This window comes from Lepidochelys kempii, chromosome 7 (assembly GCF_965140285.1).
Source record: "Lepidochelys kempii isolate rLepKem1 chromosome 7, rLepKem1.hap1, whole genome shotgun sequence".
Classification (NCBI taxonomy): Eukaryota; Metazoa; Chordata; order Testudines; family Cheloniidae; genus Lepidochelys; species Lepidochelys kempii.
In genome coordinates, this window is record NC_136386.1 from 1,393,111 (window position 1) to 1,417,226 (window position 24,116).

A 24,116-nucleotide genomic window follows, 5' to 3' on the forward strand; every position below is an offset into this window, starting at 1 on the left:
TGTCTGAATTATTAAACTGTGCCCCAAGGGAGCAGCCTGAAGGAGACTCAGGCAAGGCATTAGTCCCCCCGGGCCAGGGAGAGTGGCCAGCAGCAAGCACCATGCCCTCTGTTCTGCCAACAATACCAGCCTCTGCTTTCCCTGCAGCGCTCTCTGTGCTTTCCCCAAGCGGCCCCCGGAGCGCCCTCCCTGTGCTGGGGCACAAAGTTACTCCTCTTGCCTCCCTCCCTTCCCTCCTGCAGGTCCATGTCTCCCTTCAGGTCCCCCAGGGGACATCTACACTGCAACCCCCGCAGCAGCGAGTCTCAGAGCCCAGGGCAACTGACTTGGGGGCTAAAAATGGCCATGCAGACACTCCTGCTCCAGCCCTGGCTCTGAAACCTGGCGAGGGGGGAGAGTCTTGGAGCCCTGGTGTCAGCCTGAACCTGAATGTCTACACTGCTCTCTTTAGCCCCATGAGCAGGGATGAAAGTGGGCCAGGCCGGCGTACCAGTAAGAAGTGGCCGCCGGTCCCAGTCCCTAGGCAGCCGCCGTTAAAGAGCTGCCGGGCTGCTGAGGTCAGGGACAGAGCCAAGCCGGGCAAAGGCCACAGGCCTTTCGGAGGCATAGGAGGGTCAGATCGGCCCCTGTGGTGGCTCGGCTTTAGGCTTCTGTTGATGCATCTAGTCTGCAGGGAGGCTGGGGCTGCTTTCAGGTTGTTGATATGCCACTGCAAGGTGCTGGCTCAGTTTCTTTTTGCTCTTTGGACCCAGTCAGGCCAGCGCTTTGTGATTCCCCATGTCAATTATTGATACAAAAGCCCAGCTGGTGGCCTGACCTCTTGCAGAACTGAAGTCCCATAAATGCTGGGGAGGGAGAGGAAAACCTGCCCAGATACTGAAGCTGTCCCTGGCTTTTTGCCTCACTGCGGCAGCAGCTGCCCAGCTGATGCACAGTGCTGCAGACACGAATGCACCCACCCCCAGGCGGATTCAGGCCAACCCTCCGACAACAGCGGCAGCCCCTTTGGCAGGCTGCAGCCTCCTCCACAGAGGCCATGGCTAGCAGCCTCCCCGTTGTTTTGAGAAATGGCTAATTCTGTTGTTGGCTTAGGGGGAAACGAGCCGTTCCCAAGGGCAAGGAGGTGGGCTTTCCGGGGCCAGGGCGCGCCACAGCCCGGCTGTCACTTCTCTGGAGGCCGCAGGCCCCCACGCCTGGAGGCTTCACCCGCAGCCCCGCCGGCCCTGGGGCCTGAGCTCAACCGCTGCCCTGATGGAGCAAACGGAGACGGGCCCGGGCGCCTTGCGAGAGCCTGGCTCTGCCCAGGACAGCGGGCGAGGCCCCAGCGGCTGGGGGCAGCCGGGCTGGGGGCAGCCGGGCTGGGGAAACGCTGCTCCTAGGCCGCCCCGTGACCTCAGCCAGCTCCCCGCGCCTGGCTCCCCTCCGCCCCGGCGGCCTCGCCCGGCGCCCGGCGCCCGGCCCGCGGACCCCCCGCGCAGACAGAGCCCGGGAAGGGCGAAGCTGGTGTAGACGGGGCTCCGCGGCGGGCGGGCGGGCCCGGCACGTGGCACGGTGCTGGGGGGGGGGGTGCCGGCGGCTCGGCTCGGCTCGGCTCCCTCCCCGCCCCGCCCCGCCCCACCCCACAGCCCCCCGGCCCCGGCCCCGGCCCCTTGCCGCTCCGCCCACGTGGCTCCCGCCTGGCCCTGGCCCTTTAAATGATGCAATCGGCCGCAATCCTGGCTCCGCCCCCTCCGGCGGCTTCGGTCCCCATTGGCCGGGTTGCCGGGGAGCCAGATGCTGACGTGCTCCGCCATCGACTCTCAGGGCCGCCCTCGCCGCTGATTGGTGGCGCCCCCCGCAGCGCCCGCCTCCTGCTCGCTGATTGGGCGGCGCGGGCCCCGCCCCCTTGCCGGGCGGGGCAGCGGCGGCAGCATGGCGGCGGGGCCGGACGCGCTGAGCCTCTTCGCGGCCATCGGCCTGAGCGAGCCCAAGGCTCGCGAGACCCTGAAGAACGAGGCGCTGAGCGCGCTGCTCCGGGAAGCCGTGACCCAGGTGACCTCTGACCCCGCCCCGAGCTCTGCTTGACCCCTGACCCCTGTGCTGGCCGGGCCCCCCGGGCCTCGCGAACCCTGACCTCCGACCCTCTCGCGACCCTTCCTCTAACCCGTCCCTAGCTCCTCCCTGAACGGTGCCTGACCTCTGACCCCGGCCATGACCCTCGGCCCACACAGGCCGCGACCTTTGCCCTCTAACCTGATCCCTGCCCCAGGCTCCTCCCCGAGCTGTGCCTGACCTCTGACCCCTGTGCCTTCTGGCGGTTGTGCCCTTCCTTTGACCCTTGACCCCTGCCCTCTGACCCCTGCCCCCTCTGATCCTGGCCCTGTGCCTTTCACCTTAACCTCTGACCCCTGCACGCCGTCCCTTGACCCCTGCCCTGCACCCCTGGCCCCCACTGTGACCCCTGCCCTTTGGCTTGAACACAGCCCTTCCCCTCCTTGCCAGGCCCCCCTTTCTGCAGCCAGTTTCCTAGCCCTGCCCCTGCTGTGCGCCCTCTGTCCCCTCCTCTTACCCCCTGCTGCCCCAGGAGAGTGCCCACCGGTCCCCAACGCACCCCTGGTGTCTGCAGGCTCGGCGCCCCCGACGTCCCTGGGAGCTGGGCCTGCTGACGCCTGGGCTGAGTGTGGCCCAGTATGCGTGTGGCTCACGGTAAGGGTCAGGGCCTGGGTGCGGGTTGCAGACGCAGGGCGGAATCGTTACCATCCGAGACACTGTGCGCAGAACCAGAGAAGAGTTTTCCTCAAGCTAACCGAGTTGGCAACTTCCTTGCGCTCTTCCTCTGCCTTCCCCTCCCGCTGCTCTAGCGCGCCCCAGGATGAGGGCACAATAGCGTAGGGTGCATGCCCAGCCGTGTTCCTCTCTCGAAACAGCCACCAACCCGTTATCTTTGGCAACTGAGCCCGGCTCTGGGTGTGTGAAACCCAGGCTCTGCAGCGCTGGGAACATGCTGGGGACTGCACTGGCTTTTCATTGCCCACACAGGGAGACTGGCTGGCACCCACAGAGCATAACCAGGGAGCTGGATTTGTATCATTTGTGTGTTTTAGCACTGTAAGATGTGGTCAGTGACCCGACTGTTTACCACACAGCCTTTGTTGCGTCCGATGAAGTGAGCTGTAGCTCACGAAAGCTTATGCTCAAATAAATTGGTTAGTCTCTAAGGTGCCACAAGTACTCCTTTACATTTTGCGGATACAGACTAACACGCTGCTCCTCTGAAACGCAGCCTTTGTATCTGGATGTGCCCCTTTTAGGAAGGTTGTGTCAGCTTCAGTTCACAGAATGCTTCTGTAACTGCCATGGCTGAATGCTGAAACTAGTGCTTCTCCCTAGTGTGTGACAAGACCCCTAGGCGTGGGGGTGGGTTTATGAGAGGGAGAGGGTGGGCTTGTAGTATTCAGATGTTTGATTTTACAGTGGGATTCTTTGCAACAAGCAGAAACCGAAACTAACTCCTACCCATACAAATCAGATGCCATTTAAACTCAGCACTTCCTGGGTAGCTCTGTCTGGGAGTCCTTGTGCGGCTGAAAGCAGGGCTCGGATAGTACATTTTTAATGGTCACATGGCCTCTCCTGATGGAGAAGCGTGTGCTCCAGGGGGAGAGTCGGGCAGAGGGAGCACTGCTTACCTAGCTGTGACCCTCAAACCACAGCGGGAGCAGAGCCCCACCAAGGCACAGCTGAGTTTGAGCTCTCTCCTCTTTCATCACCCTCCCTAAGACAAGGAGAGGGGTTTGCCCTGGCTGCCCCACTCCTCCCCACTGGCCTGGTTTTCACTCTCTTCCTTCGCCACCCACCACACTAACTTCACAGATTTTTTCCCTTTGGGTTTCTCAGAGGAAACATCCCTGCCTCTTCCATGCCAGGGTCCTGCTCGACTCCCTTTTCATGCTGGCTCAGGCCTGGTCTACACCCAAAAGTCAGGGCGACCTAGTGTTGCTCAGGGGCATGAAAAATTCAACCCTGAGCACTGTAGTTAAGCTGACCTAAGCCCTGGTGTAGACACTGCTAGGCTGACTGAATAATTCTCTTGTCGACCTCGCTGCCCCCTGCCGGAGAGAGAGTCCATGCCCCAGCAGCGAAGCCCTGGCAGCACTGGTAGTGAAGAGATAGTGTCGCTCTAACTATGTCCTTCCTTCCTGGTCTTTAGGCACAAGGAATCCTGGGCCCAACTGTTGACAAGGCGACTGGTACCCTCTTGTATAATGTGGCTTCCCGGCTTAAGGACCAAAAGCGTCTTCGTTTCCTTGTGGGCTGCATCACCAGCAGGAAGATCCTCACAGACTTGCAGCTCAGTGGTATGATACGGGAGGCAGGCAGCTAGATGTGCTCCTCTGCCTTCCCATGTACAGCGTGGGCTCTGCTGACCCAGCCTTGGCCTGAGATCTAGCAGCTCAGCGTGCTTTGAATTCCCTGCTCCCTCTCCCGGCCAGACTGCGGCATGCTCTGTGCATGCAAAGTGCTAACCCCAGCTCCCTTTGCTGAGGCGGCGTCTCACCCCCTTGTGCCTACAGTTCAGTCTGTGGGGGTGATTCCCAGTGTAAATCGGATGTTTCAGCCCCTTCCCAGCAGGAGAGTGTATGTTCTCCCCCTAGCCTCAGGCTTTCCCTACCTCATCTGCCAAGTGGTCTAACGCACAGCTTAGCCTGGTCACTCCAGGCACAGGCGTCTGGGGGTCAGCACAGGCTCCTCTGTGGTGGTCTCTGCCCATCCCTGGCAGTCAGACCCCGAGGCTGCTTCCTTTTGGTGCTGCTTGTCTGCGGCTGCATTAACAAGGAGGAGCTTTTCCTCGTGGATTGGTCTCCCCAGGGAAGGGAGGAGAGCATCTGTCACGCAGGGCCTTTAAACAGGGCTGGACAAAGACCTGAGAAACACGCTGCAAGGAGCATCCTGCTCTGGTCTCTGGGTGGGAATAAGGAGCCCCAACAAGTCTTGTTGCCTTGGATCCCAACCTCTTCCGTGTCCGTGTACAGCGAGCTGTGTGAGCTGCTTCCTGCAGGGTTCAGATGAGGGTGGGAGTGCAGGGCCCATATTCTGGTGTCGCTAGCCCCAGCGTGCATAGTGGGAGGGTCCCCCTGGACCAACGCATCCCGTGTCTCAGCTGAGCAAGCGCGCTGCAGTGAGCCTGCAGAGCGGACCCCAGGACCTAGCGGCATATGGGAGAACTTGGCAAAGCCACGAGCCCCCTTACAGTTCAGGAACTGGCCTGGGTTTGTACCAGGATCAGATCTGGAGGCAATGTGACAAGTCCAAGGCAGCAGATGAGGAATCTGGTACCTGGGGGGTGGAGCAGGAGCCATTTGGCCGATGTCCTGCCTTGCCTTCCACTCTGCCTGGTCCAGGCTTGTACTGTGAGAAGCTGGGCACCTCGCCCTGCTGGGCAACATGAGCCTGAAGCCCTAGGAAGGGGGCCAGCTGCCGCTGCCTGGGTACAGGCCATGTGTCTGTGAGGCCCTTGTGGACAAGCAGGGACCCCTATGGGTCTGGAGCCTGGGTGAAGCAGCCCACGGCGCTGCATGGAAATGCCCCCTGCGTGAGCTGCCTGTTTGCCTTCCCCAGCTGCCCTGGAGTATGTGCGGAGCCACCCACTGGACCCCATCGACATGGCAGACTTCGAGCACGAGTGTGGCGTGGGGGTTGTGGTGACCCCCGAGCAAATAGAGGAGGCCGTGAGTGCAAGGGCCAGGGGTGGGATGGGGACGAGCCGGTGGGTCCCGGAGTTGCTGCGCCGTGCGGAGCGGTGGAAAGGCAGCCCATGGCTTGGGGAGCCAGGAGGCCGTGTTAATGGCACCCCAGGAGGTGCTTGCTGGTGGGCTGTGGGTGGGGTCCTTGCTCCGAGCGGGGGTGGGGGAGCTGGCAGGAGGCCATTTCTGTTAGCGGGCTGCTCTCAGGGCCTGGGAGACAACGCTCCTGTTTCAGGACTCGCCGCTGGTCCTCCCTTGCCTCTGAGGCTGACGCCAGCCTGAGACCGGAGGTACCCGGTGCCCGCTGTGCTTGCAGGGCTGCTGCGGCTCTGTGCCAGCGAGAGTGGATGGCTGGGGGTCCGGGTGAGCTCTGCAGGGACTGCAAGGCAGTCCCAGGGCACAGAGCAGATAGTGCCCATTGCTATCCATGTCAGAGCCCCGCCAGTGAGGATGGGGCCAGCCATGCAGACAGGCCCAGGCTGGCCTGTAGCCCTTCCTGCCTGGGCCTCTCTCTAGAGGAGATGAGGGGCCCTTGCTGTGGTGGGAGCTCCCTGCCAGCATGGCCGTACCGGTAGCTCCCTTGTGTGTCTGAGCCCAGCCCGTCTGGCCCGTGCCGGTTCCAGCCCCTCCTTTCCCATTGCCGATCTCATTCCCTTAGGGAGTTTGTCAGGGCACCAGTTACAAGTGAGTCTCTGCTCTGCTGCCCTGCAGCCTGTGTTCCCCGCCCATTCCTGCCCGGCTCACCACTTGGATTCTCCTGCTCGGTCTAGGTGGAGGCGGCCATTAACAAGCACCGAGCTGAGCTGCTGTCGGAGCGGTACCGCTTTAACATGGGGCTGCTGATGGGTGAGTCTGCAGCTCAGGCGGGCCGGGGGCTGGGTCTCCGGGGGGTGACCTGTGTGTGGTTCTCCATGGCATGGATCAAGAGGTACCTTCCCTCTTCCCCCCCAGTATGTCCCTTGGCTCTGTTCCCTCCCCCTGACCTGGGCTCACTCCTTGTGCTTCTTACAGACCAGGTGCAGCATCCATGTGCCCATCTCCTCTGTACCTGGTCGCCTCTGTGCCTCCTCTTCTGATCCCCCTCCCAGAGCACCCTGCTTTCCCAGCATCCTTCTGGAACTTCCCCACTGCTCCCCATGCCTCATGCCTGCCCCTCATCTGCCAGGTTCCTGGGGGCTGGAATAGGGCTGTGAGCACTGCTCTGGGAGCTAAGCCGCAGTGTGTGCTCAGCTGCTGCCCTGGTGACTCGCTGGCCATGAGGGTGGCAGGCACCCGAGAGTCATAGCCAGAGCACGCGCAGTAGGGCCAGGTACAGCCACAGCTTGTTGGCCATGAGCCTGTAGAACAGTTCTGGAGCTGAGTTGGTGGTGGCTGTGTCTTGGACTAGGGGCATGAGCAGGGCAGGGCCTGGGAATCGGCCGGCGGGATCTGACCCTGTGCTGGTTGCCTCTGTCCCTCCTGACCCTCAGGCTGGCTGGGCTGGCAGGATCTGGTTTGAAGGCTAGCTCCCTGGTGGTGCTCTTGTGTGTGCCCCTTGTCTAGAGGATCCCCTTGGCAATGCTTCTGAGAGCCTGTGATGCAGCAGGGAGGGGGAGTGTTGACCTGGGAACGTGGCAGGGGAGTTTCACTGGGGATGGGATACCTGAGAGCCTGTAACCTGAGCCAGGAGGGGGTTGGGGCCAGGTGACACCTTTGCCAGGGAAACTGGACAATGGCTGGAGGAGGAGCTGGGGGAGGCTGGTTGGGATGCTGGAGGGTTTTTCTTTCACTTTGGAATGGGCTAGGGAAGAGGGGAGAGCCCCAGAGTTGGGGGGTCTAAGGTCTCTATCCCCCAGAAGGACCTACTAAGGGGTCCTGTTCATGCCTGCAAGCTCTGGGTTGGATTGCGTTCCTGTCGTCTGTAATAAACCTGCTGTTCTACTGGCCAGCCGAGAGTCACGGTGACCGTGAATCGCAGGAAAGAAGGGTACAAGACCCTGACTCCCCCACGCTTCATGACAGAGCCATGTGGCTGTGAGCAGGGCTCCTACCCTGGCACTGGGCTGCCTGCCCAACCATCCTGTGCCCTGGCACCGCCAGGCACTCTGCTGGGCTGCGTTGAGGAGATTCCCTGGTCTGTGGGTCTGGCTGTTGCAGTGATGTGTGTTGCGCCATCGAGGGCAGAGGTGGCCCACGCTGGCGCGTTATCTGGAGTCCCCCCTCCTGGTCTCCTTTTGTGTGTGACTAAACCATTGCTGGCTCACTGCCTTGGCTTCGGGCCCCTTCTAGTGCTCACACCCCTGCAAACAGGAACTTGTTTGGAGCAAAGTCAGAGAGTTTAAGGCCAGAAGGGACCACGAGATTATTCTGTCTGAGCTCCTGTCTAGGACAGGCTGCCCGCCCCGCTCAGCCCCCGCACGCTGAACCCAACAACCGGACGGAAAGCCAATACAGGGCAGGCAGTTTCTTGGGAAAAAGTAATGTAGGGCAGGGCGCTGCTTCATACCAGCCTAAACCCGCTTGAACCTGGGAAAAGAACCGCATCAGTGTCCAGGAAGCAAAGAACGGATCTTTTCAATCTTCGCATACATCCATTCGCACCTGAGGAACAGGCTCTGCCTAACCACTGCATCACAGTTGGTCTTCTGATGGGGCGCTGCACAGCCAGATGGACCTGGACTGGCAACCTGCAGCTCCCCACGCCTCTGATCGCCTCCCGCTCCCCGCCTGCAGCTCGCCACGCCTCTGATAGCCTCCTGCCTGCAGCTCGCAATGCCTCTGATCGCCTCCTGCTCCCTGCCTGCAGCTCACCACACCCCTGATCGCCTCCCGCTCCCCGCCTGCAGCTCGCCACGCCTCTGATCGCCCCCTGCCTGCAGCTCCCCACGCCTCTGATCGCCTCCCGCTCCCCGCCTGCAGCTCGCCACGCCTCTGATCGCCCCCTGCCTGCAGCTCCCCACGCCTCTGATCGCCTCCCGCTCCCCGCCTGCAGCTCCCCACGCCTCTGATCGCCTCCCGCTCCCCGCCTGCAGCTCGCCACGCCTCTGATCGCCCCCTGCCTGCAGCTCCCCACGCCTCTGATCGCCTCCCGCTCCCCGCCTGCAGCTCGCCACGCCTCTGATCGCCTCCTGCCTGCAGCTCGCCACGCCTCTGATCGCCCCCTGCCTGCAGCTCCCCACGCCTCTGATCGCCTCCCGCTCCCCGCCTGCAGCTCCCCACGCCTCTGATCACCTCCCGCTCCCCGCCTGCAGCTCGCCACGCCTCTGATAGCCTCCTGCCTGCAGCTCGCAATGCCTCTGATCGCCTCCTGCTCCCTGCCTGCAGCTCACCACACCCCTGATCGCCTCCCGCTCCCCGCCTGCAGCTCGCCACGCCTCTGATCGCCTCCCGCTCCCCGCCTGCAGCTCCCCACGCCTCTGATCGCCTCCCGCTCCCCGCCTGCAGCTCCCCACGCCTCTGATCGCCCCCTGCCTGCAGCTCCCCACGCCTCTGATCGCCTCCCGCTCCCCGCCTGCAGCTCCCCACGCCTCTGATCGCCTCCCGCTCCCCGCCTGCAGCTCCCCACGCCTCTGATCGCCTCCCGCTCCCCGCCTGCAGCTCGCCACGCCTCTGATCGCCTCCCGCTCCCCGCCTGCAGCTCCCCACGCCTCTGATCGCCTCCCGCTCCCCGCCTGCAGCTCCCCACGCCTCTGATCGCCTCCCGCCTGCAGCTCCCCACGCCTCTGATCGCCTCCCGCTCCCCGCCTGCAGCTCCCCACGCCTCTGATCGCCTCCCGCTCCCCGCCTGCAGCTCGCCACGCCTCTGATCGCCCCCTGCCTGCAGCTCCCCACGCCTCTGATCGCCTCCCGCTCCCCGCCTGCAGCTCGCCACGCCTCTGATCGCCTCCTGCCTGCAGCTCGCCACGCCTCTGATCGCCCCCTGCCTGCAGCTCCCCACGCCTCTGATCGCCTCCCGCTCCCCGCCTGCAGCTCCCCACGCCTCTGATCGCCTCCCGCTCCCCGCCTGCAGCTCGCCACGCCTCTGATCGCCCCCTGCCTGCAGCTCCCCACGCCTCTGATCGCCTCCCGCTCCCCGCCTGCAGCTCCCCACGCCTCTGATCGCCTCCCGCTCCCCGCCTGCAGCTCCCCACGCCTCTGATCGCCTCCCGCTCCCCGCCTGCAGCTCGCCACGCCTCTGATTGCCTCCTGCCTGCAGCTCGCAATGCCTCTGATCGCCTCCTGCTCCCTGCCTGCAGCTCACCACACCCCTGATCGCCTCCCGCTCCCCGCCTGCAGCTCGCCACGCCTCTGATCGCCCCCTGCCTGCAGCTCGCCACGCCTCTGATCGCCTCCTGCCTGCAGCTCCCCACGCCTCTGATCGCCCCCTGCCTGCAGCTCCCCACGCCTCTGATCGCCTCCCGCTCCCCGCCTGCAGCTCGCCACGCCTCTGATCGCCTCCCGCTCCCCGCCTGCAGTTCTGCGTTATCGGCCTTTTCATGCAATTAAATGGGTTTGTTTCGATAATATTGAAATGAGTCACGAGATGTGTAACTTCCTTCAGAAAACACTGACCCAAAACCCACATTGGCGTTGGGCTGCTCAATGCTACAATTACACAGTGTGGTGCTTTGCCTGCTGCACTTTTACTTTTTATTTGTACAGCCCTAAATTAATCCCGACTGCGGTCTTGTGAGTATGGAATAAGAGGAGGCGCAGTGGCTACGAGACAGTTTTTAATAGAAAATGCCTTAAACTGGGATTAACTAGGTTTCCTGGGGCTGTAAAAACATGATTTCACCCGGTAAAGGTCACCTCTGGTACATCGCTGCCGAGGGCCCCAGTGCCTGAGGCCCCCCATGGCTGGGAAATGATTCAGTGACCTGCACCCCAGGCTGCAGAGGAAGTCGAAATCCCCGAAGGTCACTGCCCCCTGCCCTGCAGGAGACTCCTTCCCCACGCCCTGCAGTGCTTGGTTAGCCCCTGAGCAGGTGAGCGAGAGCCGGCCGCCCAGCACTGAGAGGGAGGCTGCTCGGTGCCCCTCAGGTCCTGGCCCTGCCCAGTGCCCCGTCTTCTCAGAAACGATGTCCTCCTTCCTTGCGGCTCCTGAGCCAACTGGGCAAGTGTACACCTGTTGCCCACCAGCTGTGTGTGTCGCTAGCCGGGCTGGGAGCTGCCACGCAGGACGGGCCTTTCGCAGCACTGACGGTGCTGGCTGCCGTGCAGACGTCTCAGGCAGCCCCTGCCTGGGAGAGCTGCCCGGCCCCTGCCATGAGCGACTGTGCAGCGGGGAAGCCCAGCAGTACGAGATCCCTCCGGGGTGGCCTGCTGACACAAGGGAGCTCTGCGAAAACATCCCTGCCATGGCTAACCTCTGGCAAGCCGCCCTGGGGGCAGAGGCCCTGGGAGCCCCAGTGTAGACGGGGCCCAGTGTTGTACATGCCAGTGCTCTGCAGAGCTGTGGACGATGTGGCAGTTAAAGGCCCGGCAGCCTGTTGTCTCAGGGCTGCTGGTGCTTGGGGGCTGCACCAGCTCCCCAGCTGTAGGCCCGCTCTGCAGCTCTCCCACCCTTGTGCAGCCGGGGCCCTGCTGCACCCGGTGGCTTTGGGGCTTGTCCAGACTGGCAGCAGAGAGGCTGCTGGAATCTGCCCTTGGCCAGCAGCTGGTGGCCTGAGTGAGGCTGCGGCCCTGACTCAAGGGGAAGGTGCCGTTGCTTGTCCCAGGGGGATCGCTGAGCTGGGGCCTGCCAGCCTGTCTCTTGCCCACACCCGTCCCTTTGTGCTCACTTGCAGGCGAGGCGCGTGGCAGTCTGAGGTGGGCGGATGGCAAGAGCATTAAGAATGAAGTGGACCTGCAGGTAGGTGTGGCTGTGCCGGGCTGCCTTTGAGCCCAGCGGGCGACGGGACCTGGCTTCTGAACACAGCGCTGGCCACCAGGAGCCCTGCGCCCGGCTCGTGTCCCACGCGGGAAGTGCCTGGGAGCAGGCCCGTGGCCCAGGCAGGGCAGTGGAGGGATGGTCCTCCTGGCCCTGCCGAGGAGAGGGACCACTGAGATCCTGGCTGGGCTCCAGCCTGAGTGGGGGGGCTGATGGGGGAGTGACTCCGCTCAGACTCCTGCCCCCCCTCTCCCCTTGTCCAGCCCTGTTCAGGCCCCACTCCCTTTCCTGCAGGTGCTGCACTTGTTGGGCCCAAAGACAGAAGCTGACCTGGAAAAGAAACAGAAGGTACCGTGTGAGCAGGAGGGGCACCCCGAGCCTGGCTTGCTGGGGGCGTGTGCCCTGGGCTATGGGGGGAGGGGCTAGGCAGTTGGTGGTGCCCTGGGCTATGGGGGGGCAGGGCTGGGCGGTTGGCGGTGCTATGGGGGGGCAGGACTGGGTAGTTGGCAGTGTCCTGGGCTATGGAGAGAGGGGCTGGGCGGTTGGCAGTGCTATGGGGGGCAGGGTTGTTGGCAGTGCCCTGGGCTATGGGGGCACGTATGAGGTCACTGGAGCTGAAGGGGGCTGGAGCCCTTCCCCAGCGCTGCCTGGCCAGAGCCCCAGGCTCGTTCTGACTGCGGGAAGCAGCGTGGTGGGAGACGTGGCCCTTGGGGAGGAGGCTGGGCTTTGCGGGACGGGTGCGCAGTGTCCAGTCTCTGCCGCGGGGGCGGGGCTGGCTGGGCTCAGGGCCCCGGGAGCGCTGAAGGCTGCTCCCCTTCTGTCCCTGCAGGCTGGGAAGGCCAAGCCGGCCGAGGTGGAGAGGCAGCAGAAGGCACTGGAGGAGAATGGTGAGCTTGCTGTGCGGGTCTGGCTGGGCAGGGTCTGGGGACTCCCCGCATCCTCGTCTGCGCCCTCATGGGTAGCCGCTGAGCTGGAGGCCAGAAACAGCCCGCGGCTGGGCCTGCTGCACTGGGGCTGGGGAAGGTGCTGCCTGGAGAGCTCTGGCCTGGGCTGCTCCATGTGCCCCAGAGAAGATGCAGGGGGGGTGGACTGTGAGGACAGGATGCCACTTAGTGCCCAGCCCCCGGAGCGGCCCAGTCCCTGGCCACACTGCTTGGTCCTGGTGAACTGCATTTCAGTGTGCCCTCCCTTGCCCCCGGGCCTGGGACAGCTCCTCCTGGGTCATGGGGCTGCCCCCCACCTACCGCCCCCCACCTACCACCCCCCGGCCCGGGCCTGGGACAGCTCCTCCTGGGTCGTGGGGCTGCCCCCCACCTACCGCCCCCCGGCCCGGGCCTGGGACAGCTCCTCCTGGGTCGTGGGGCTGCCCCCCACCTACCGCCCCTCGGCCCGGGCCTGGGACAGCTCCTCCTGGGTCGTGGGGCTGCCCCCCACCTACCACCCCCCGGCCCGGGCCTGGGACAGCTCCTCCTGGGTCGTGGGGCTGCCCCCCACCTACCGCCTACCACCCCCCGGCCCGGGCCTGGGACAGCTCCTCCTGGGTCGTGGGGCTGCCCCCCACCTACACCTCCCCCCGGGTCTCAGGGAGCCCTGGGGCCGACTGCCAGGCCAGTTCCTCTCTGGAGGACTAACCGCACGCACAGCGTCCTGGAGCTGGGAGCTGCCACTGTCAGTGGCCTTCGTCCTAGGAGCCGGGACGACCCTGCTGGTGGATCGGCTCCCTGCCTTCAGCTGGGAACTGGCGTCCTGGGCTGGGCCCTGATTCCTGCTGCCTAGCGCCCCCCGCCCTCTGGTTCTGGCCGCTCCTGCTGTCGATGGGGGGGCAGATGGGACCGAGGCCTATCCCCGCTGGTTCCATGGTCCCTGCTGCATGGCCAACAGCGCACCAGCTCCATTCCCCTCTCTTCTGTGCGGGTCTCGGGAAGGGAAGGGAAGGGAAGAACGGGGCTGGGAACCGGCCTGGGCTGGCAGGGCAGTGCTGCTGGCCTGGCCTGGGCAGGCGCCCTTGGGGAAGGGCCTTGGGCCGGGCGGCACCGGAGGTCTGCGAGCGAGGGGCGGGGTCCCTGGGGCAGAGGCTAACGCACCTCGCCTCCCTGCTCCCACAGGAGGAGTGACCCTGGAGACAAAGTCGCTGATGGAGCAGCTGAGGGGAGAAGCCCTCAAATTCCACAAGCCAGGTGAGTGCGGCCTGCCTGCTCTGGGCTCCTGGGACCTCGGCCTGGCAGGCTCAGCGTGGGCAGGCCCGGGGGTGCTCAGGGGCTCGGGACGGGAGGGTCCGTCCCACGCCGGCTGGGCAAGGTCGGGCCCTGCTGTTAGTCCTGCCCCAGGTGTTCTGGAGGCTGTGCTGGGGGTGCCCAGTCTGAGCCTGGCTTCCCCGGGGGCTGGGCGGTGGTGCTGGCTGGGGTACTGGAGCCTCCTGCCCCAGCCTGGCTCCGGTGCCCCAGCTGGGCAGCCCAGCTGTGGAGCCCTGGGGCAGTTGCTGGGGCGCACCAGGCTGTGTCCCTGCCCACCACAGGAGGGTGCAGCCTGCCCCTAGCAGGGTCCATTAGCAGAGGGGCAAGTGTGTGGAGTCCCACGCTTCCCTCCCTGCCGGGGGCTCATGCCCAGCACCAGGGCGGGGGCCTCCCCTCCCGCTGACTGGGGCACTGTGCCCCAGCCCTCCCCCCTCCCCATGCTCACAGCTCCCTGCTCCCCCAGGTGAGAACTACAAGACAGAAGGCTACGTGATCACGCCCCACACCATGGCCCTGATGAAGCAGCACCTGGAGATCACCGGCGGGCAGGTGGGTCAGGGTCTTCTCCCAGCCCCCCTTCATCCTGCATGAGGCAGGGGCTCTGCAGTGTCTGTGACTTGCCTGCTCCTGTCACTCACTAACCACAGTAACGAGTGCTGTCCATCTACTCATTAACCCCCACAATGGGCCTCAGAGGCCATTGGGCCACATGGGGAAACTGAGGCATGGGTAGGCGAAGTTTGGTGGCAAGGACAGCAGAAGAGCTGGGGATAGAACCCAGGGACGGGACAGATCCCTCCAGACCCTCCTCTGGCCGGCTTTATGAGGAAGGGGCGTCAGACACCCCAGAGATCCTCCTTCCGGCTGTTGGCACAGGTCAGAGCCCAGAGCGGGGCTGAGCACAGCTTGGAGCGGGAGAGAGCCCAGAGGCACCACCCTGCCCTGTCACTGCTGGGAGCCGGTTTCTTTCTGTCTCTAGGCCCTTCTCGCTCCATCACTAGAGCCCACTGTCCCCAGGGGCTGGAGGCTGCCAGGCCTGTGGGCCAAGTCCCGTGGGGGTGGGGTGGGGGACATGAGGCTGGCGCCTTTTCACCTCGCATGGCCTGGCCCGGGGCCAGTAACGCTCTGGACACTGGGCTAGTGGGTCTGGGAACTCCTCTCCCCTCAGGTGAGGACACGGTTCCCTCCAGAGCCCAACGGCATCCTGCACATCGGCCACGCTAAAGCCATCAACTTCAACTTCGGCTATGCCAAGGTGAGCTCCCACATCCCCTCTGAGCCAGCCGCACCCCCCGGGGCACCTGGCTACACCAAGGTGAGCCCCACCCCCACCCCCCCAAGCCAGCCACACTCCCCGGGGCACCCGGCTATGCCAAGGTGAGCCCCCCATCCCCTCCGAGCCAGCTGTACCCCCCGAGGCCCCCCAGCTATGCCAAGGTGAGCCATACCCCTCCCCCCCAAGCCAGCCGCTACGCCAAGGTGAGCTTCTGCCTTGACCCCTGGGACAGATGTGTCCTCCCAGCTCCCTCATGGCGCAGAGCCACTGCACTTTGCTGACAGGCCCCTGTCGGTGGCACCCAGTCTGAGCTCAGCCCAGCACTCTCACGCCTGACCCCACACAGGGGCCGGCTCCCAGAAGCTGCTGGAGAGAAGGGTGGGGGTTTGGAGACAAGCCATGTGCTAAAGGCCTTGAGCCCCATCAGCACCCGGAGCTGCCCTGCCCCATTGCCAGATCCAGGCCCCTGGCCTGTTCTGGCCCTGCCCTCTCCTCAGTGTGATGGGCGATGGGGCTGGCGGGTGTGGGCGGGGCTGCGGGCATGGGGCGTGGCAGGCGCTGGCAGGGTGGTGAGCGCAGGGGCAGTGGGTATGGGCGGGGCTGCAGGCTGGGGGGGTGGGGGGCGCCAGCAGGGTGGTGGGCGCGGGGGCTGGTGAGTGTGGGTGGGGGGGGGCGGGCGCCGGCAGGGTGGGGGGGGCGGGGCTGCGGGTGGGGGGGGCTGGTGGGGGGAGGCTGCAGGCTGGGGGAGGTGGGGGGCGCCAGCAGGCTGGTGGGCATGGGGGCTGGTGAGGTGGTGGGCCCTGGCAGGGTGCTGGGCACGGGGGGTGGCGGCCACAGGGAGTGCCGGGCGTAGGGTTGACCAGGCCGTGGCCCCTTTCAGGCCAACGGGGGCGTGTGCTTTCTGCGGTACGACGACACCAACCCCGAGAAGGAGGAGGAGAAGTACTTCACCGCCATCCGGGACATGGTGGAGTGGCTGGGTACGGGGCCTGGGGGAAAGTGGAGGGGGTTGGCTGGGGTGGGGGCAGGGGGGCAGAATGGTTGGGTTCCAGGCATGGGGGAGGGGAATAGCTGGATACAAGGGGTGGGGGCAGTGGCTGGGGGGGTAGCGGGAGTGGGGGATGAGGGAGGCAGAGCAGGAACCGCTGGGGTGAGGAATGGGGGGATGACTAGGAGGTTGTGGGGGGAGCAGCTGGGGTGGAGAGGGACCAGCCAGGTACCCAAGGGAGATGCCAGAGCTCCCACAGCTGCTGCTGGGTGAACAGAACCTGCTGCCTTTGCCCAGGGGTGAGGTGGGGGGCACTGGCCTGGCCCCTCCTTATTTCAGTCAGCTGCCTCCTGGAAGGTCCCTGCATGCTGCCAATGGGGGGCAGGGAGTCATGGGGGCCATGCTCTGGAACTGCTCCCTACGAAGCCAGGCAGGACTCTGGGGAAGTCTCCTCTTTGGGAGCAGCCTGTCTGCAGGACACACAGCTCACCCGGCTTCCCCCTTCCTGGGTCTGACCCCGGAGCATTCGGCATCCTCTGCCCCTCCCTGCGCTTCCCCCAGCGAGTCTGCCTGGGTGGGGTCCTGGGCGGCCAGAGGGTCCTGCCCCCCAGCTCCGCATCAGACGTGACTCTCCGCCAGCCAGTAAAACAGAGGGTTTATTAGTCGACGGGAACACAGCGTAGAACAGAGCTCGTTAGCACAGAAATCCGTGACTTTCAGGCAAGTCCATCTTGGGAGTCCTGGGCCAGGCGGCCTGGATTCCCTTCCTGCCACTCCACCCAGACTGCCAACCTCCAGCCACCTGACCTCCAACCCTCCCCCGCCCATTACTGCTCCCCCTTCTCTTTGTCTTTCTTCACCTGGTCACATCCCCCTCCAGGGTCTCAGGTTACGATGGGCATCGGCCATCGCCTAAGTGCAGGCAGCCGGAGCCGCCTCACCTGCCCCCGGGGGTCTCGGCAAAAGTCACACACCCCTGTCTCCATCACCGAGGTTTTGATGCAGCACACAGGGAAACTGAGGCACATACAGTATTCATGCAAAACAATAAGATTCACTTACACCATAATGAGAAAATCCCCATTTTGTCACACAGGGGCAGCCCCCTGGCACTGGGGCAGAGCGGGGATGAGGCTGGTGCTCCAGGTGGGGGCGGGGAGGGAGGGAAGGAGGGAGGCGCTCACTCATGGGCTCGCTCTGCCCATAGGCTACAAGCCACATGCTGTGACACATGCCTCAGACTACTTCGACCAGCTGTATGCGTGGGCCATGGAGCTCATCCAGCGGTGAGTGTGCGGGACACGTGGGGGCCCATGGGACAGGCTTTGCACGGGGCGGTGGAGCCGGCCGTTCTGAGGGGCAGGGTGTGCCTGGCTGCTGTGGGGACAGTATGGAGCCTGATGGGGCTCCCTGCGAGCAGCCTGGTCCCCCTGGGCTCCCTGCCAGTGCCAGACTGGCGGGTCCCGTGTTGAGCAGTCACTCGGCCATGTCCCCGGTGGGCGTGTGTGGGGCGGGTGTGACGTCTCTCTCCTCCCCAGGGGCCACGCCTACGTCTGCCATCAGAGGGTAGAAGAAATCAAAGGCCACAACCCTCCGCCCTCCCCATGGCGGGATCGGCCCGTGGAAGAGTCACTCCTCCTCTTCCAGGTATATGGGCCTTGCAAAGGGACTCAGCGCCCCCCTCTGGGAGCTCAGCTCAGCCCCCTCGGTGATTTCTTTCCCCGGGCTGGGTGCTCGCATGGCCCTCTCGGCAACCCCCCCGCCACCGCTGGGTGCTTGCCCCGCCCCCTTGGCGACCTCCTCCCCCCCACTGGGTGCCCGCTTGGGCCCCACCCCCCGCTGGGCACTTGCCCTTCCCCGCCCCCTCGGCACCCCCCGCTGAGAGTTCCTCCCGCCCCCTGCCCCGCCCCCACAGCGCCCCCTGTGTGCAGAGGCTGCAGGCTGTGGCTGATGGTCCCCGCTGGTTTCTCCCGGCTGTCGCTGCAGGGGATGAAGAAGGGGAAGTTTGAGGAGGGGGAGGCCACGCTGCGAATGAAGCTGGTGATGGAGGACGGGAAGCTGGACCCTGTTGCCTACCGCATCAAATACACGCCACACCACCGAAGCGGGGACAGATGGTACGCTGGTCCCCGCCCGCCCGCCGGGCTCTGCCCTTTGGCCCGACCCCACCGGAGAGGGGATGGGACCAGGGTGGAGGGGCCTTGCTTCCCCGGAGATGCAAGTATCTGCCTAGAGCGGTGCAGGGGACCTGGATGCAGGGGTGGTGGCTGGTGCTGGCGAGGGGCTGGTGTCTCGGGGGGGGAGCGGGCGCCGGCGAGGGGCTGGTGTCTCGGGGGGGGGGGGCGGAGGAGCAGGCGCTGGTGAGGGGCCACATGTCCTGCCCTCAGGCCCTGCCTTGCATTTCAGGTGCATCTACCCCACGTACGACTACACCCACTGTCTGTGCGACTCCGTTGAGCACATCACCCACTCGCTCTGCACCAAGGAGTTCCAGGCCCGGTGAGGCGGGGCCTTGGGGCCGCTGTGGTTGTGGGGGCAGTGCCTACGGCTGTGGAGAGCTCAGCGCAGCTGGGGCTGAGCCCAGCTGGCAGGGGGCAGCGGTGTGAACGGCAGGGCATGGGGGTGTGGGGGGGCCGGGCAGGGGGTGAGCGGCAGGGTCGGTGGCGGGCAGGGGGGTGAGCAGTAGAGCCTGGGGGGGGGCGGTGGCAGGCAGGGGGTGAGCGGCAGGGCCTAGGAGGGCGGTGGCGGGCAGGGGGTGAGCGGCAGAGCCTGGGGGGGCGGTGGCGGGCAGGGGGTGAGCGGCAGGGCCTGGGGGGGGCGGTGGCGGGCAGGGGGTGAGCGGCAGGGCCTGGGGGGGGGCGGTGGCGGGCAGGGGGTGAGCGGCAGGGCCTGGGGGGGGCGGTGGTGGGCAGGGGGTGAGCGGCAGAGCCTAGGGGGGCGGTGGCGGGCAGGGGGTGAGCGGCAGGGTCGGTGGCGGGCAGGGGGGTGAGCAGTACAGCCTGGGGGCGGGGTGGCAGGCAGGGGGTGAGTGGCAGAGCCTGGGGGGGCGGTGGCGGGCAGGGGGTGAGCGGCAGGGCCTGGGGGGGCGGTGGCGGGCAGGGGGTGAGCGGCAGGGCCTGGGGGGGCGGTGGCAGGCAGGGGGGTGAGCAGTAGAGCCTGGGGGGGGCGGTGGCAGGCAGGGGGTGAGCGGCAGAGCCTGGGGGGGGGGGTGGCAGGCAGGGGGTGAGCGGCAGAGCCTGGGGGGGGCGGTGGCGAGCAGGGGGGTGAGCAGTAGAGCCTGGGGGGGGCGGTGGCAGGCAGGGGGTGAGCGGCAGAGCCTGGGGGGGCAGGGGGGTGAGCAGTAGAGCCTGGGGGGGGTGGCAGGCAGGGGGTGAGCGGCAGAGCCTGGGGGGGCGGGTGGCGAGCAGGGGGGTGAGCAGTAGAGCCTGGGGGGGGCGGTGGCAGGCAGGGGGTGAGCGGCAGAGCCTGGGGGGGGGGGTGGCAGGCAGGGGGTGAGCGGCAGAGCCTGGGGGGGGCGGTGGCGAGCAGGGGGGTGAGCAGTAGAGCCTGGGGGGGGCGGTGGCAGGCAGGGGGTGAGCGGCAGAGCCTGGGGGGGCAGGGGGGTGAGCAGTAGAGCCTGGGGGGGGTGGCAGGCAGGGGGTGAGCGGCAGAGCCTGGGGGGGCGGTGGCGAGCAGGGGGTGAGCGGCAGGGCTGGGGGGCAAGTGGGAGGCGAGGCGTGACCAGCTGCGTGGCTCCCCCAGGCGCTCCTCCTACTTCTGGCTGTGCAATGCGCTGGGCGTGTACTGCCCCGTGCAGTGGGAGTACGGACGCCTCAACCTGCTCTACACCGTGGTCTCCAAGAGGAAGATCATCCGGCTGGTGGAGGCGGGCGCCGTCAGGTGAGGGCTGCGCGGGCTGCTGGGGGGCAGGCGGGGGCTGGCTCCACGCCGCACCCTGCTGGTCACGGCTGGTGTTGCCGTTTCAGGGACTGGGACGACCCGCGGCTCTTCACGCTGACGGCCCTGCGCCGGCGAGGTTTCCCCCCCGAGGCCATCAACAACTTCTGTGCGCGGGTAGGTGCCTTGGGGCGGGGGGAGCGGGGCTGGCCGCCCCTCCTGGGCGGGAGCTGAGCGCAGCCTGTCCCCGCAGGTGGGGGTGACGGTGGCGCAGACGACGATGGAACCCCACCTGCTGGAGGCCTGCGTGCGGGAGGTGCTGAACGAGTGTGCCCCCCGGGCCATGGCTGTACTGGAGCCCCTCCGAGTCACCATTACCAACTTCCCCACCGAAAAGGTGAGGCTGGCGCACGGGGAGGGGCGCCTGGGGGGGCTGGTAGGCCAGGGGCTCTCCCGGCTCCAGGCCTGGGGTGCAAAGGGGCCCCGCATGGTCCCCTGCTGGCGCTGACCTGCTTGCTTCCCCTCCAGGCCCTGGAAGTTCTCGTGCCCAACTTCCCAGCCGACGAGACCAAGGGCTTCCACAAAGTCCCTTTCCAGGCCACCATCTACATCGAGCACAGCGACTTCAGGGAGGTGAGCAGGGGGCACCTGCATTGCCCTGGCTCCAGGGCAGGGACCCACTCCTCCCTGTGGGGAATGGGGCGTGGGGGGATGGGCACTGGGAGCTGGGGCCCAAGCAGGGAGCCGGGCTGGGCTGGTCAGTCGAGGCCCCTGCAAGCTGCCGAACGGGAGTGCCCAGCCGGAGCTCGGCTGACGGGGGGGCGGGGGGGCCGGGCCGGGGCCGGAGCTCAGGTAACACGGGCCGGGCTCTCCCCTTGCAGGTGATGGACAAAGGCTACAAGCGGCTGGCACCCGGCCAGCCAGTGGGGCTGAGACACACCGGCTACGTCATTGCTGTCCAGAACGTCATCAAGGTGGGCCGGGACCGGCACAGCCACTGCCGGGGGTCGCCTGCGGTTACACTGATGTGCCAGGGGGCTGCCTGGTGCGACCTGCCTCGTCACTATCAGGGGGCGTGCCTTCCGAATCACTGTTAGCTACCTGTCGAGCAGTGAGCAGAGGGTGGGGGAGCCAGGACACCTGGGTTCCGGGGGGCGGGGCAGGGGAGCCCGGACTCCTGGGTTATGAGGAGGGTTGGGTGGGGGGAGCCAGGACACCTGGGTTCCAAGGAGGGCTCAGCTGTCACTGGGCCTTGCTGCTTTGTGGCACGGCCTCCCCTGCGATAAGGAGGCCAGAGCTCGCCAGGCGCAGCTGCTCTCCTGGAGCCGCGGGAAGCTCTGCAGAGGGACGGGAGCTGGCACAGGCAGCCGGTGGCCTTGGCTGTCCAGCCCCCAGCCGCTCGGCACGCAGCAGAGCCCCCTTCTCCTCATGCTGGCTGTGTGGTGGCCAGCGGGCCGGAGGCCATGGGGCTCCCTGGTGAGGCGTTGGCCCCTGATGCTCCTCTTTCTCCTTGCTCAGGATGCTGGCGGGCAGGTGATGGAGCTGGAGGTGACGTGCACAAAGTCGAACTCTGTGGAGAAGCCCAAAGCCTTCATCCACTGGGTGTCGGATCCGCTGGTCTGCGAGGTGCGGCTCTACGAGCGGCTGTGAGTACGGGGGGCGCTGGCTCTGGGCTGTCTCGGAGCGGTGGGGGCAGGAGCCCCAGCCCTGCTGTACGTGTGGAGCCACGTGCTGGGCGCAGCTAACGCCACCCAGCTTCACTTAGTGGGTGAGCCCGGAGCTGCCCCTTCAGCAGCTTTCCTGCTCTCACCAGCTGGCCTGGCATCCGCAGGCAACTCTGTGCCAGCCCCTGCCTGCTGGGAAACACACCAGCCACCAGCCCCACATGCCCAGAGATCTCTGCGCTTCCCAGGCTGCTGCGGGGGGAGGGCTGCAGCCCTGGTGGCCACTGCTGGGGCTGCTACGTCAGTGGGCTCGCCTGGCTCAGCAGAGGGTGGCTGGAGGGTTGGCACAGGGTAAGACCCTGCTAGGCTGAGCAGCTGGTCACTGCAGGGGGCTGGGGAAGGATTTCAGGGATTCCAGCCCAGGGACTCCTGCCCGCAGGGTCCCCCGCCCCACCCCGCCAGCCCGGGGACTCCTGCCTGGGGGGCCCCCACTTCGGCCCTGACTGGCCCTGTCTTATTTGCAGGTTCTTGCACAAAAACCCCGAGGACCCTGCAGAGGTGCCAGCTGGATTCCTGAGTGACCTCAACCCCGTGAGTGCTGGCAGGTGCTACGGGCTAGGGCTCACTACTGTGACAGGGTTACTCGCTAGCTGCCCCGAGCACCGCCCTGCGGCCAGGCCACTGCCGTGCTTTCCCTCCTCTGGCTAGGGGCCTCTCTGGCTGGGAGTGCAGGGCCATCAGCTTGGGGCCTTGCCGGGGGACTCCTGGAGTGGGAGGGTCTGAGCACATGACCTGCTGGGACAGGTTCCACCCAGCCTGGGAGTGAGGAGAGCACCCCTCTCCAGGGGGCCATTGGCACAGGGGATACGGACACCCCCCCCAGTTCTCTGCACTCCCGCAGCTCAGGGCTAGGGACAGGGAGAGTGAGAGATACCAAGCTGAGGAGCCAGGGAGCCTGCCCTGCGGACCCCCCCAGGTCTCCCTTCCCTCTGCCGCTGGTCATGAGTCATAGACTTTTAAGGTCAGAAGGGACCATTACGATCGATCGTCTTGTCTGACCTCCTGCACAACGCAGGCCACAGAATCTCACCCACCCACTCCTGTAACAAATCCCTCACCTATGTCTGAGCTATTGAAGTCCTCAAATCATGGTTTAAAGACTTCAAGGTGCAGAGAATCCTCCAGCAAGTGACCCGTGCCCCATGCTACAGAGGAAGGTGAAAAACCTCCAGGGCCTCTGCCCGACCCCAAATATGGTGATCAGCTAAACCCTCAGCATGTGGGCAAGACTCACCAGCCAGACACCCAGGAAAGAATTCTCTTTAGTAACTCAGATCCCACCCCATCTGACATCCCATCACAGGCCATTGAGCATCTTTACTACTAATAGTCCAAGATCAATTAATTGCCAGAATTAGGTTATCCCATCATACCATCCCTTCCATAAATTTATCAAGCTTAGTCTTGAAGCCAGATAGGTCTTTTGCCCCCACTGCTTCCCTTGGAAGGCTGTTCCAGAACTTCACTCCTCTGATGGTTAGAAACCGTCATCTAATTTCAACTCTAAACTTCCTGATGGCCAGTTTATATCCATTTGTTCTTGTGTCCACATTGGTACTGAGCTTAAATAATTCCTCTCCTGCTGCTGGGCTCTCCCCTGCCACTCCACTTGGAAGGCCCTGGCTGTTGGGTGAGCCGTGTGCCAGGAGCCAAGCCACTGAGCAGTGCCCCTCTCCTCTGGCTGTTGGGTGAGCCGGGGGCCCAGCCACTGAGCAGTGCCCCTCTCCTCTGGCTGTTGGGTGAGCCGGGGGCCCAGCCACTGAGCAGTGCCCCTCTCCTCTGGCTGTTGGGTGAGCCGGGGGCCCAGCCACTGAGCAGTGCCCCTCTCCCCTGGCTGTTGGGTGAGCCGGGGGGCCCAGCCGCTGAGCAGTGCCCCTCTCCCCTGGCTGTTGGGTGAGCCGGGGGCCCAGCCGCTGAGCAGTGCCCCTCTCCCCTGGCTGTTGGGTGAGCCGGGGGCCCAGCCGCTGAGCAGTGCCGCTCTCTGCAGGACTCGCTGCGCGTGATGGACAGCGCCCTGGCTGACAGATCCATCTGCTCCGCCAAGCCCTTTGACAAGTTCCAGTTTGAGCGGCTGGGCTACTTCTCGGTGGATCCCGACAGCACGGAGGGGAAGGTGAGTCCTTGGGGTCTCTGTTGCTCGGCTCTTGGGGGCTGGGCCAGCTGGCGTCCCCGCCCCGGGGCCTCCCGGGCTCACTCAGTGCCTCTCCCTCTCCTCCCACAGATGGTGTTAAACAGGACGGTGATGCTGAAGGAGGACCCTGGCAAGGTGTGAAGGAGACACTGCTGCTGCCTTGCTGGCTCTGGCTGTGCCCAGGCCTGTCCTAGGAGCGCCTGGTCCCTCTGGGCATGGGGAGAGCGCGACCCATGGACAAAGGGCCTGGCACATGCATGAGGGCCACAGCTGCCTTAACACAAGCCCCGCGGGGCTGGCACATGTCGCCGCAATAAATGAGCACTGGAGCCGC

The 24,116-nt window shown here is 65.5% G+C and overlaps 1 protein-coding gene across 3 annotated transcripts; it reads left to right on the top strand.

Moving 5' to 3' along the window:
- The first annotated feature begins 1,881 nt into the window (after positions 1–1,881).
- Positions 1,882–24,116, top strand: QARS1 (glutaminyl-tRNA synthetase 1). Of its 3 annotated transcripts, XM_073350861.1 has the most exons (24): positions 1,882–2,031; positions 4,190–4,337; positions 5,599–5,708; positions 6,494–6,569; positions 11,471–11,535; positions 11,848–11,901; positions 12,383–12,440; positions 13,659–13,730; positions 14,251–14,336; positions 14,956–15,042; positions 15,944–16,043; positions 17,259–17,337; positions 17,590–17,698; positions 18,038–18,168; positions 18,458–18,550; positions 19,793–19,930; positions 20,017–20,104; positions 20,181–20,324; positions 20,456–20,560; positions 20,809–20,901; positions 21,446–21,573; positions 22,116–22,182; positions 23,639–23,764; positions 23,873–24,116. In XM_073350861.1, the coding sequence occupies exons 1-24, from the start codon at positions 1,912–1,914 to the stop codon at positions 23,921–23,923; spliced, it is 2,328 nt and encodes a 775-aa protein (XP_073206962.1). In that variant the 5' UTR covers positions 1,882–1,911; the 3' UTR covers positions 23,924–24,116. The 3 variants fall into 3 exon arrangements, with proteins under 3 accessions (XP_073206962.1, XP_073206964.1, XP_073206963.1); XM_073350863.1 differs by lacking the exon at positions 23,873–24,116 and having other exon boundaries at positions 21,446–21,553; positions 23,639–23,729; XM_073350862.1 differs by lacking the exons at positions 5,599–5,708; positions 6,494–6,569.

Coding starts and splice junctions, on each gene's coding strand:
- QARS1 (XM_073350861.1), top strand. CDS start 1,912: ATGGCGGCGGGGCCGGACGCGCTGAGCCTCTTCGCGGCCATCGGCCTG. Junction 22,183..23,638: donor TCCTGAGTGACCTCAACCCC/GTGAGTGCTGGC, acceptor CGCTCTCTGCAG/GACTCGCTGCGCGTGATGGA. Junction 23,765..23,872: donor CCGACAGCACGGAGGGGAAG/GTGAGTCCTTGG, acceptor CTCCTCCCACAG/ATGGTGTTAAACAGGACGGT.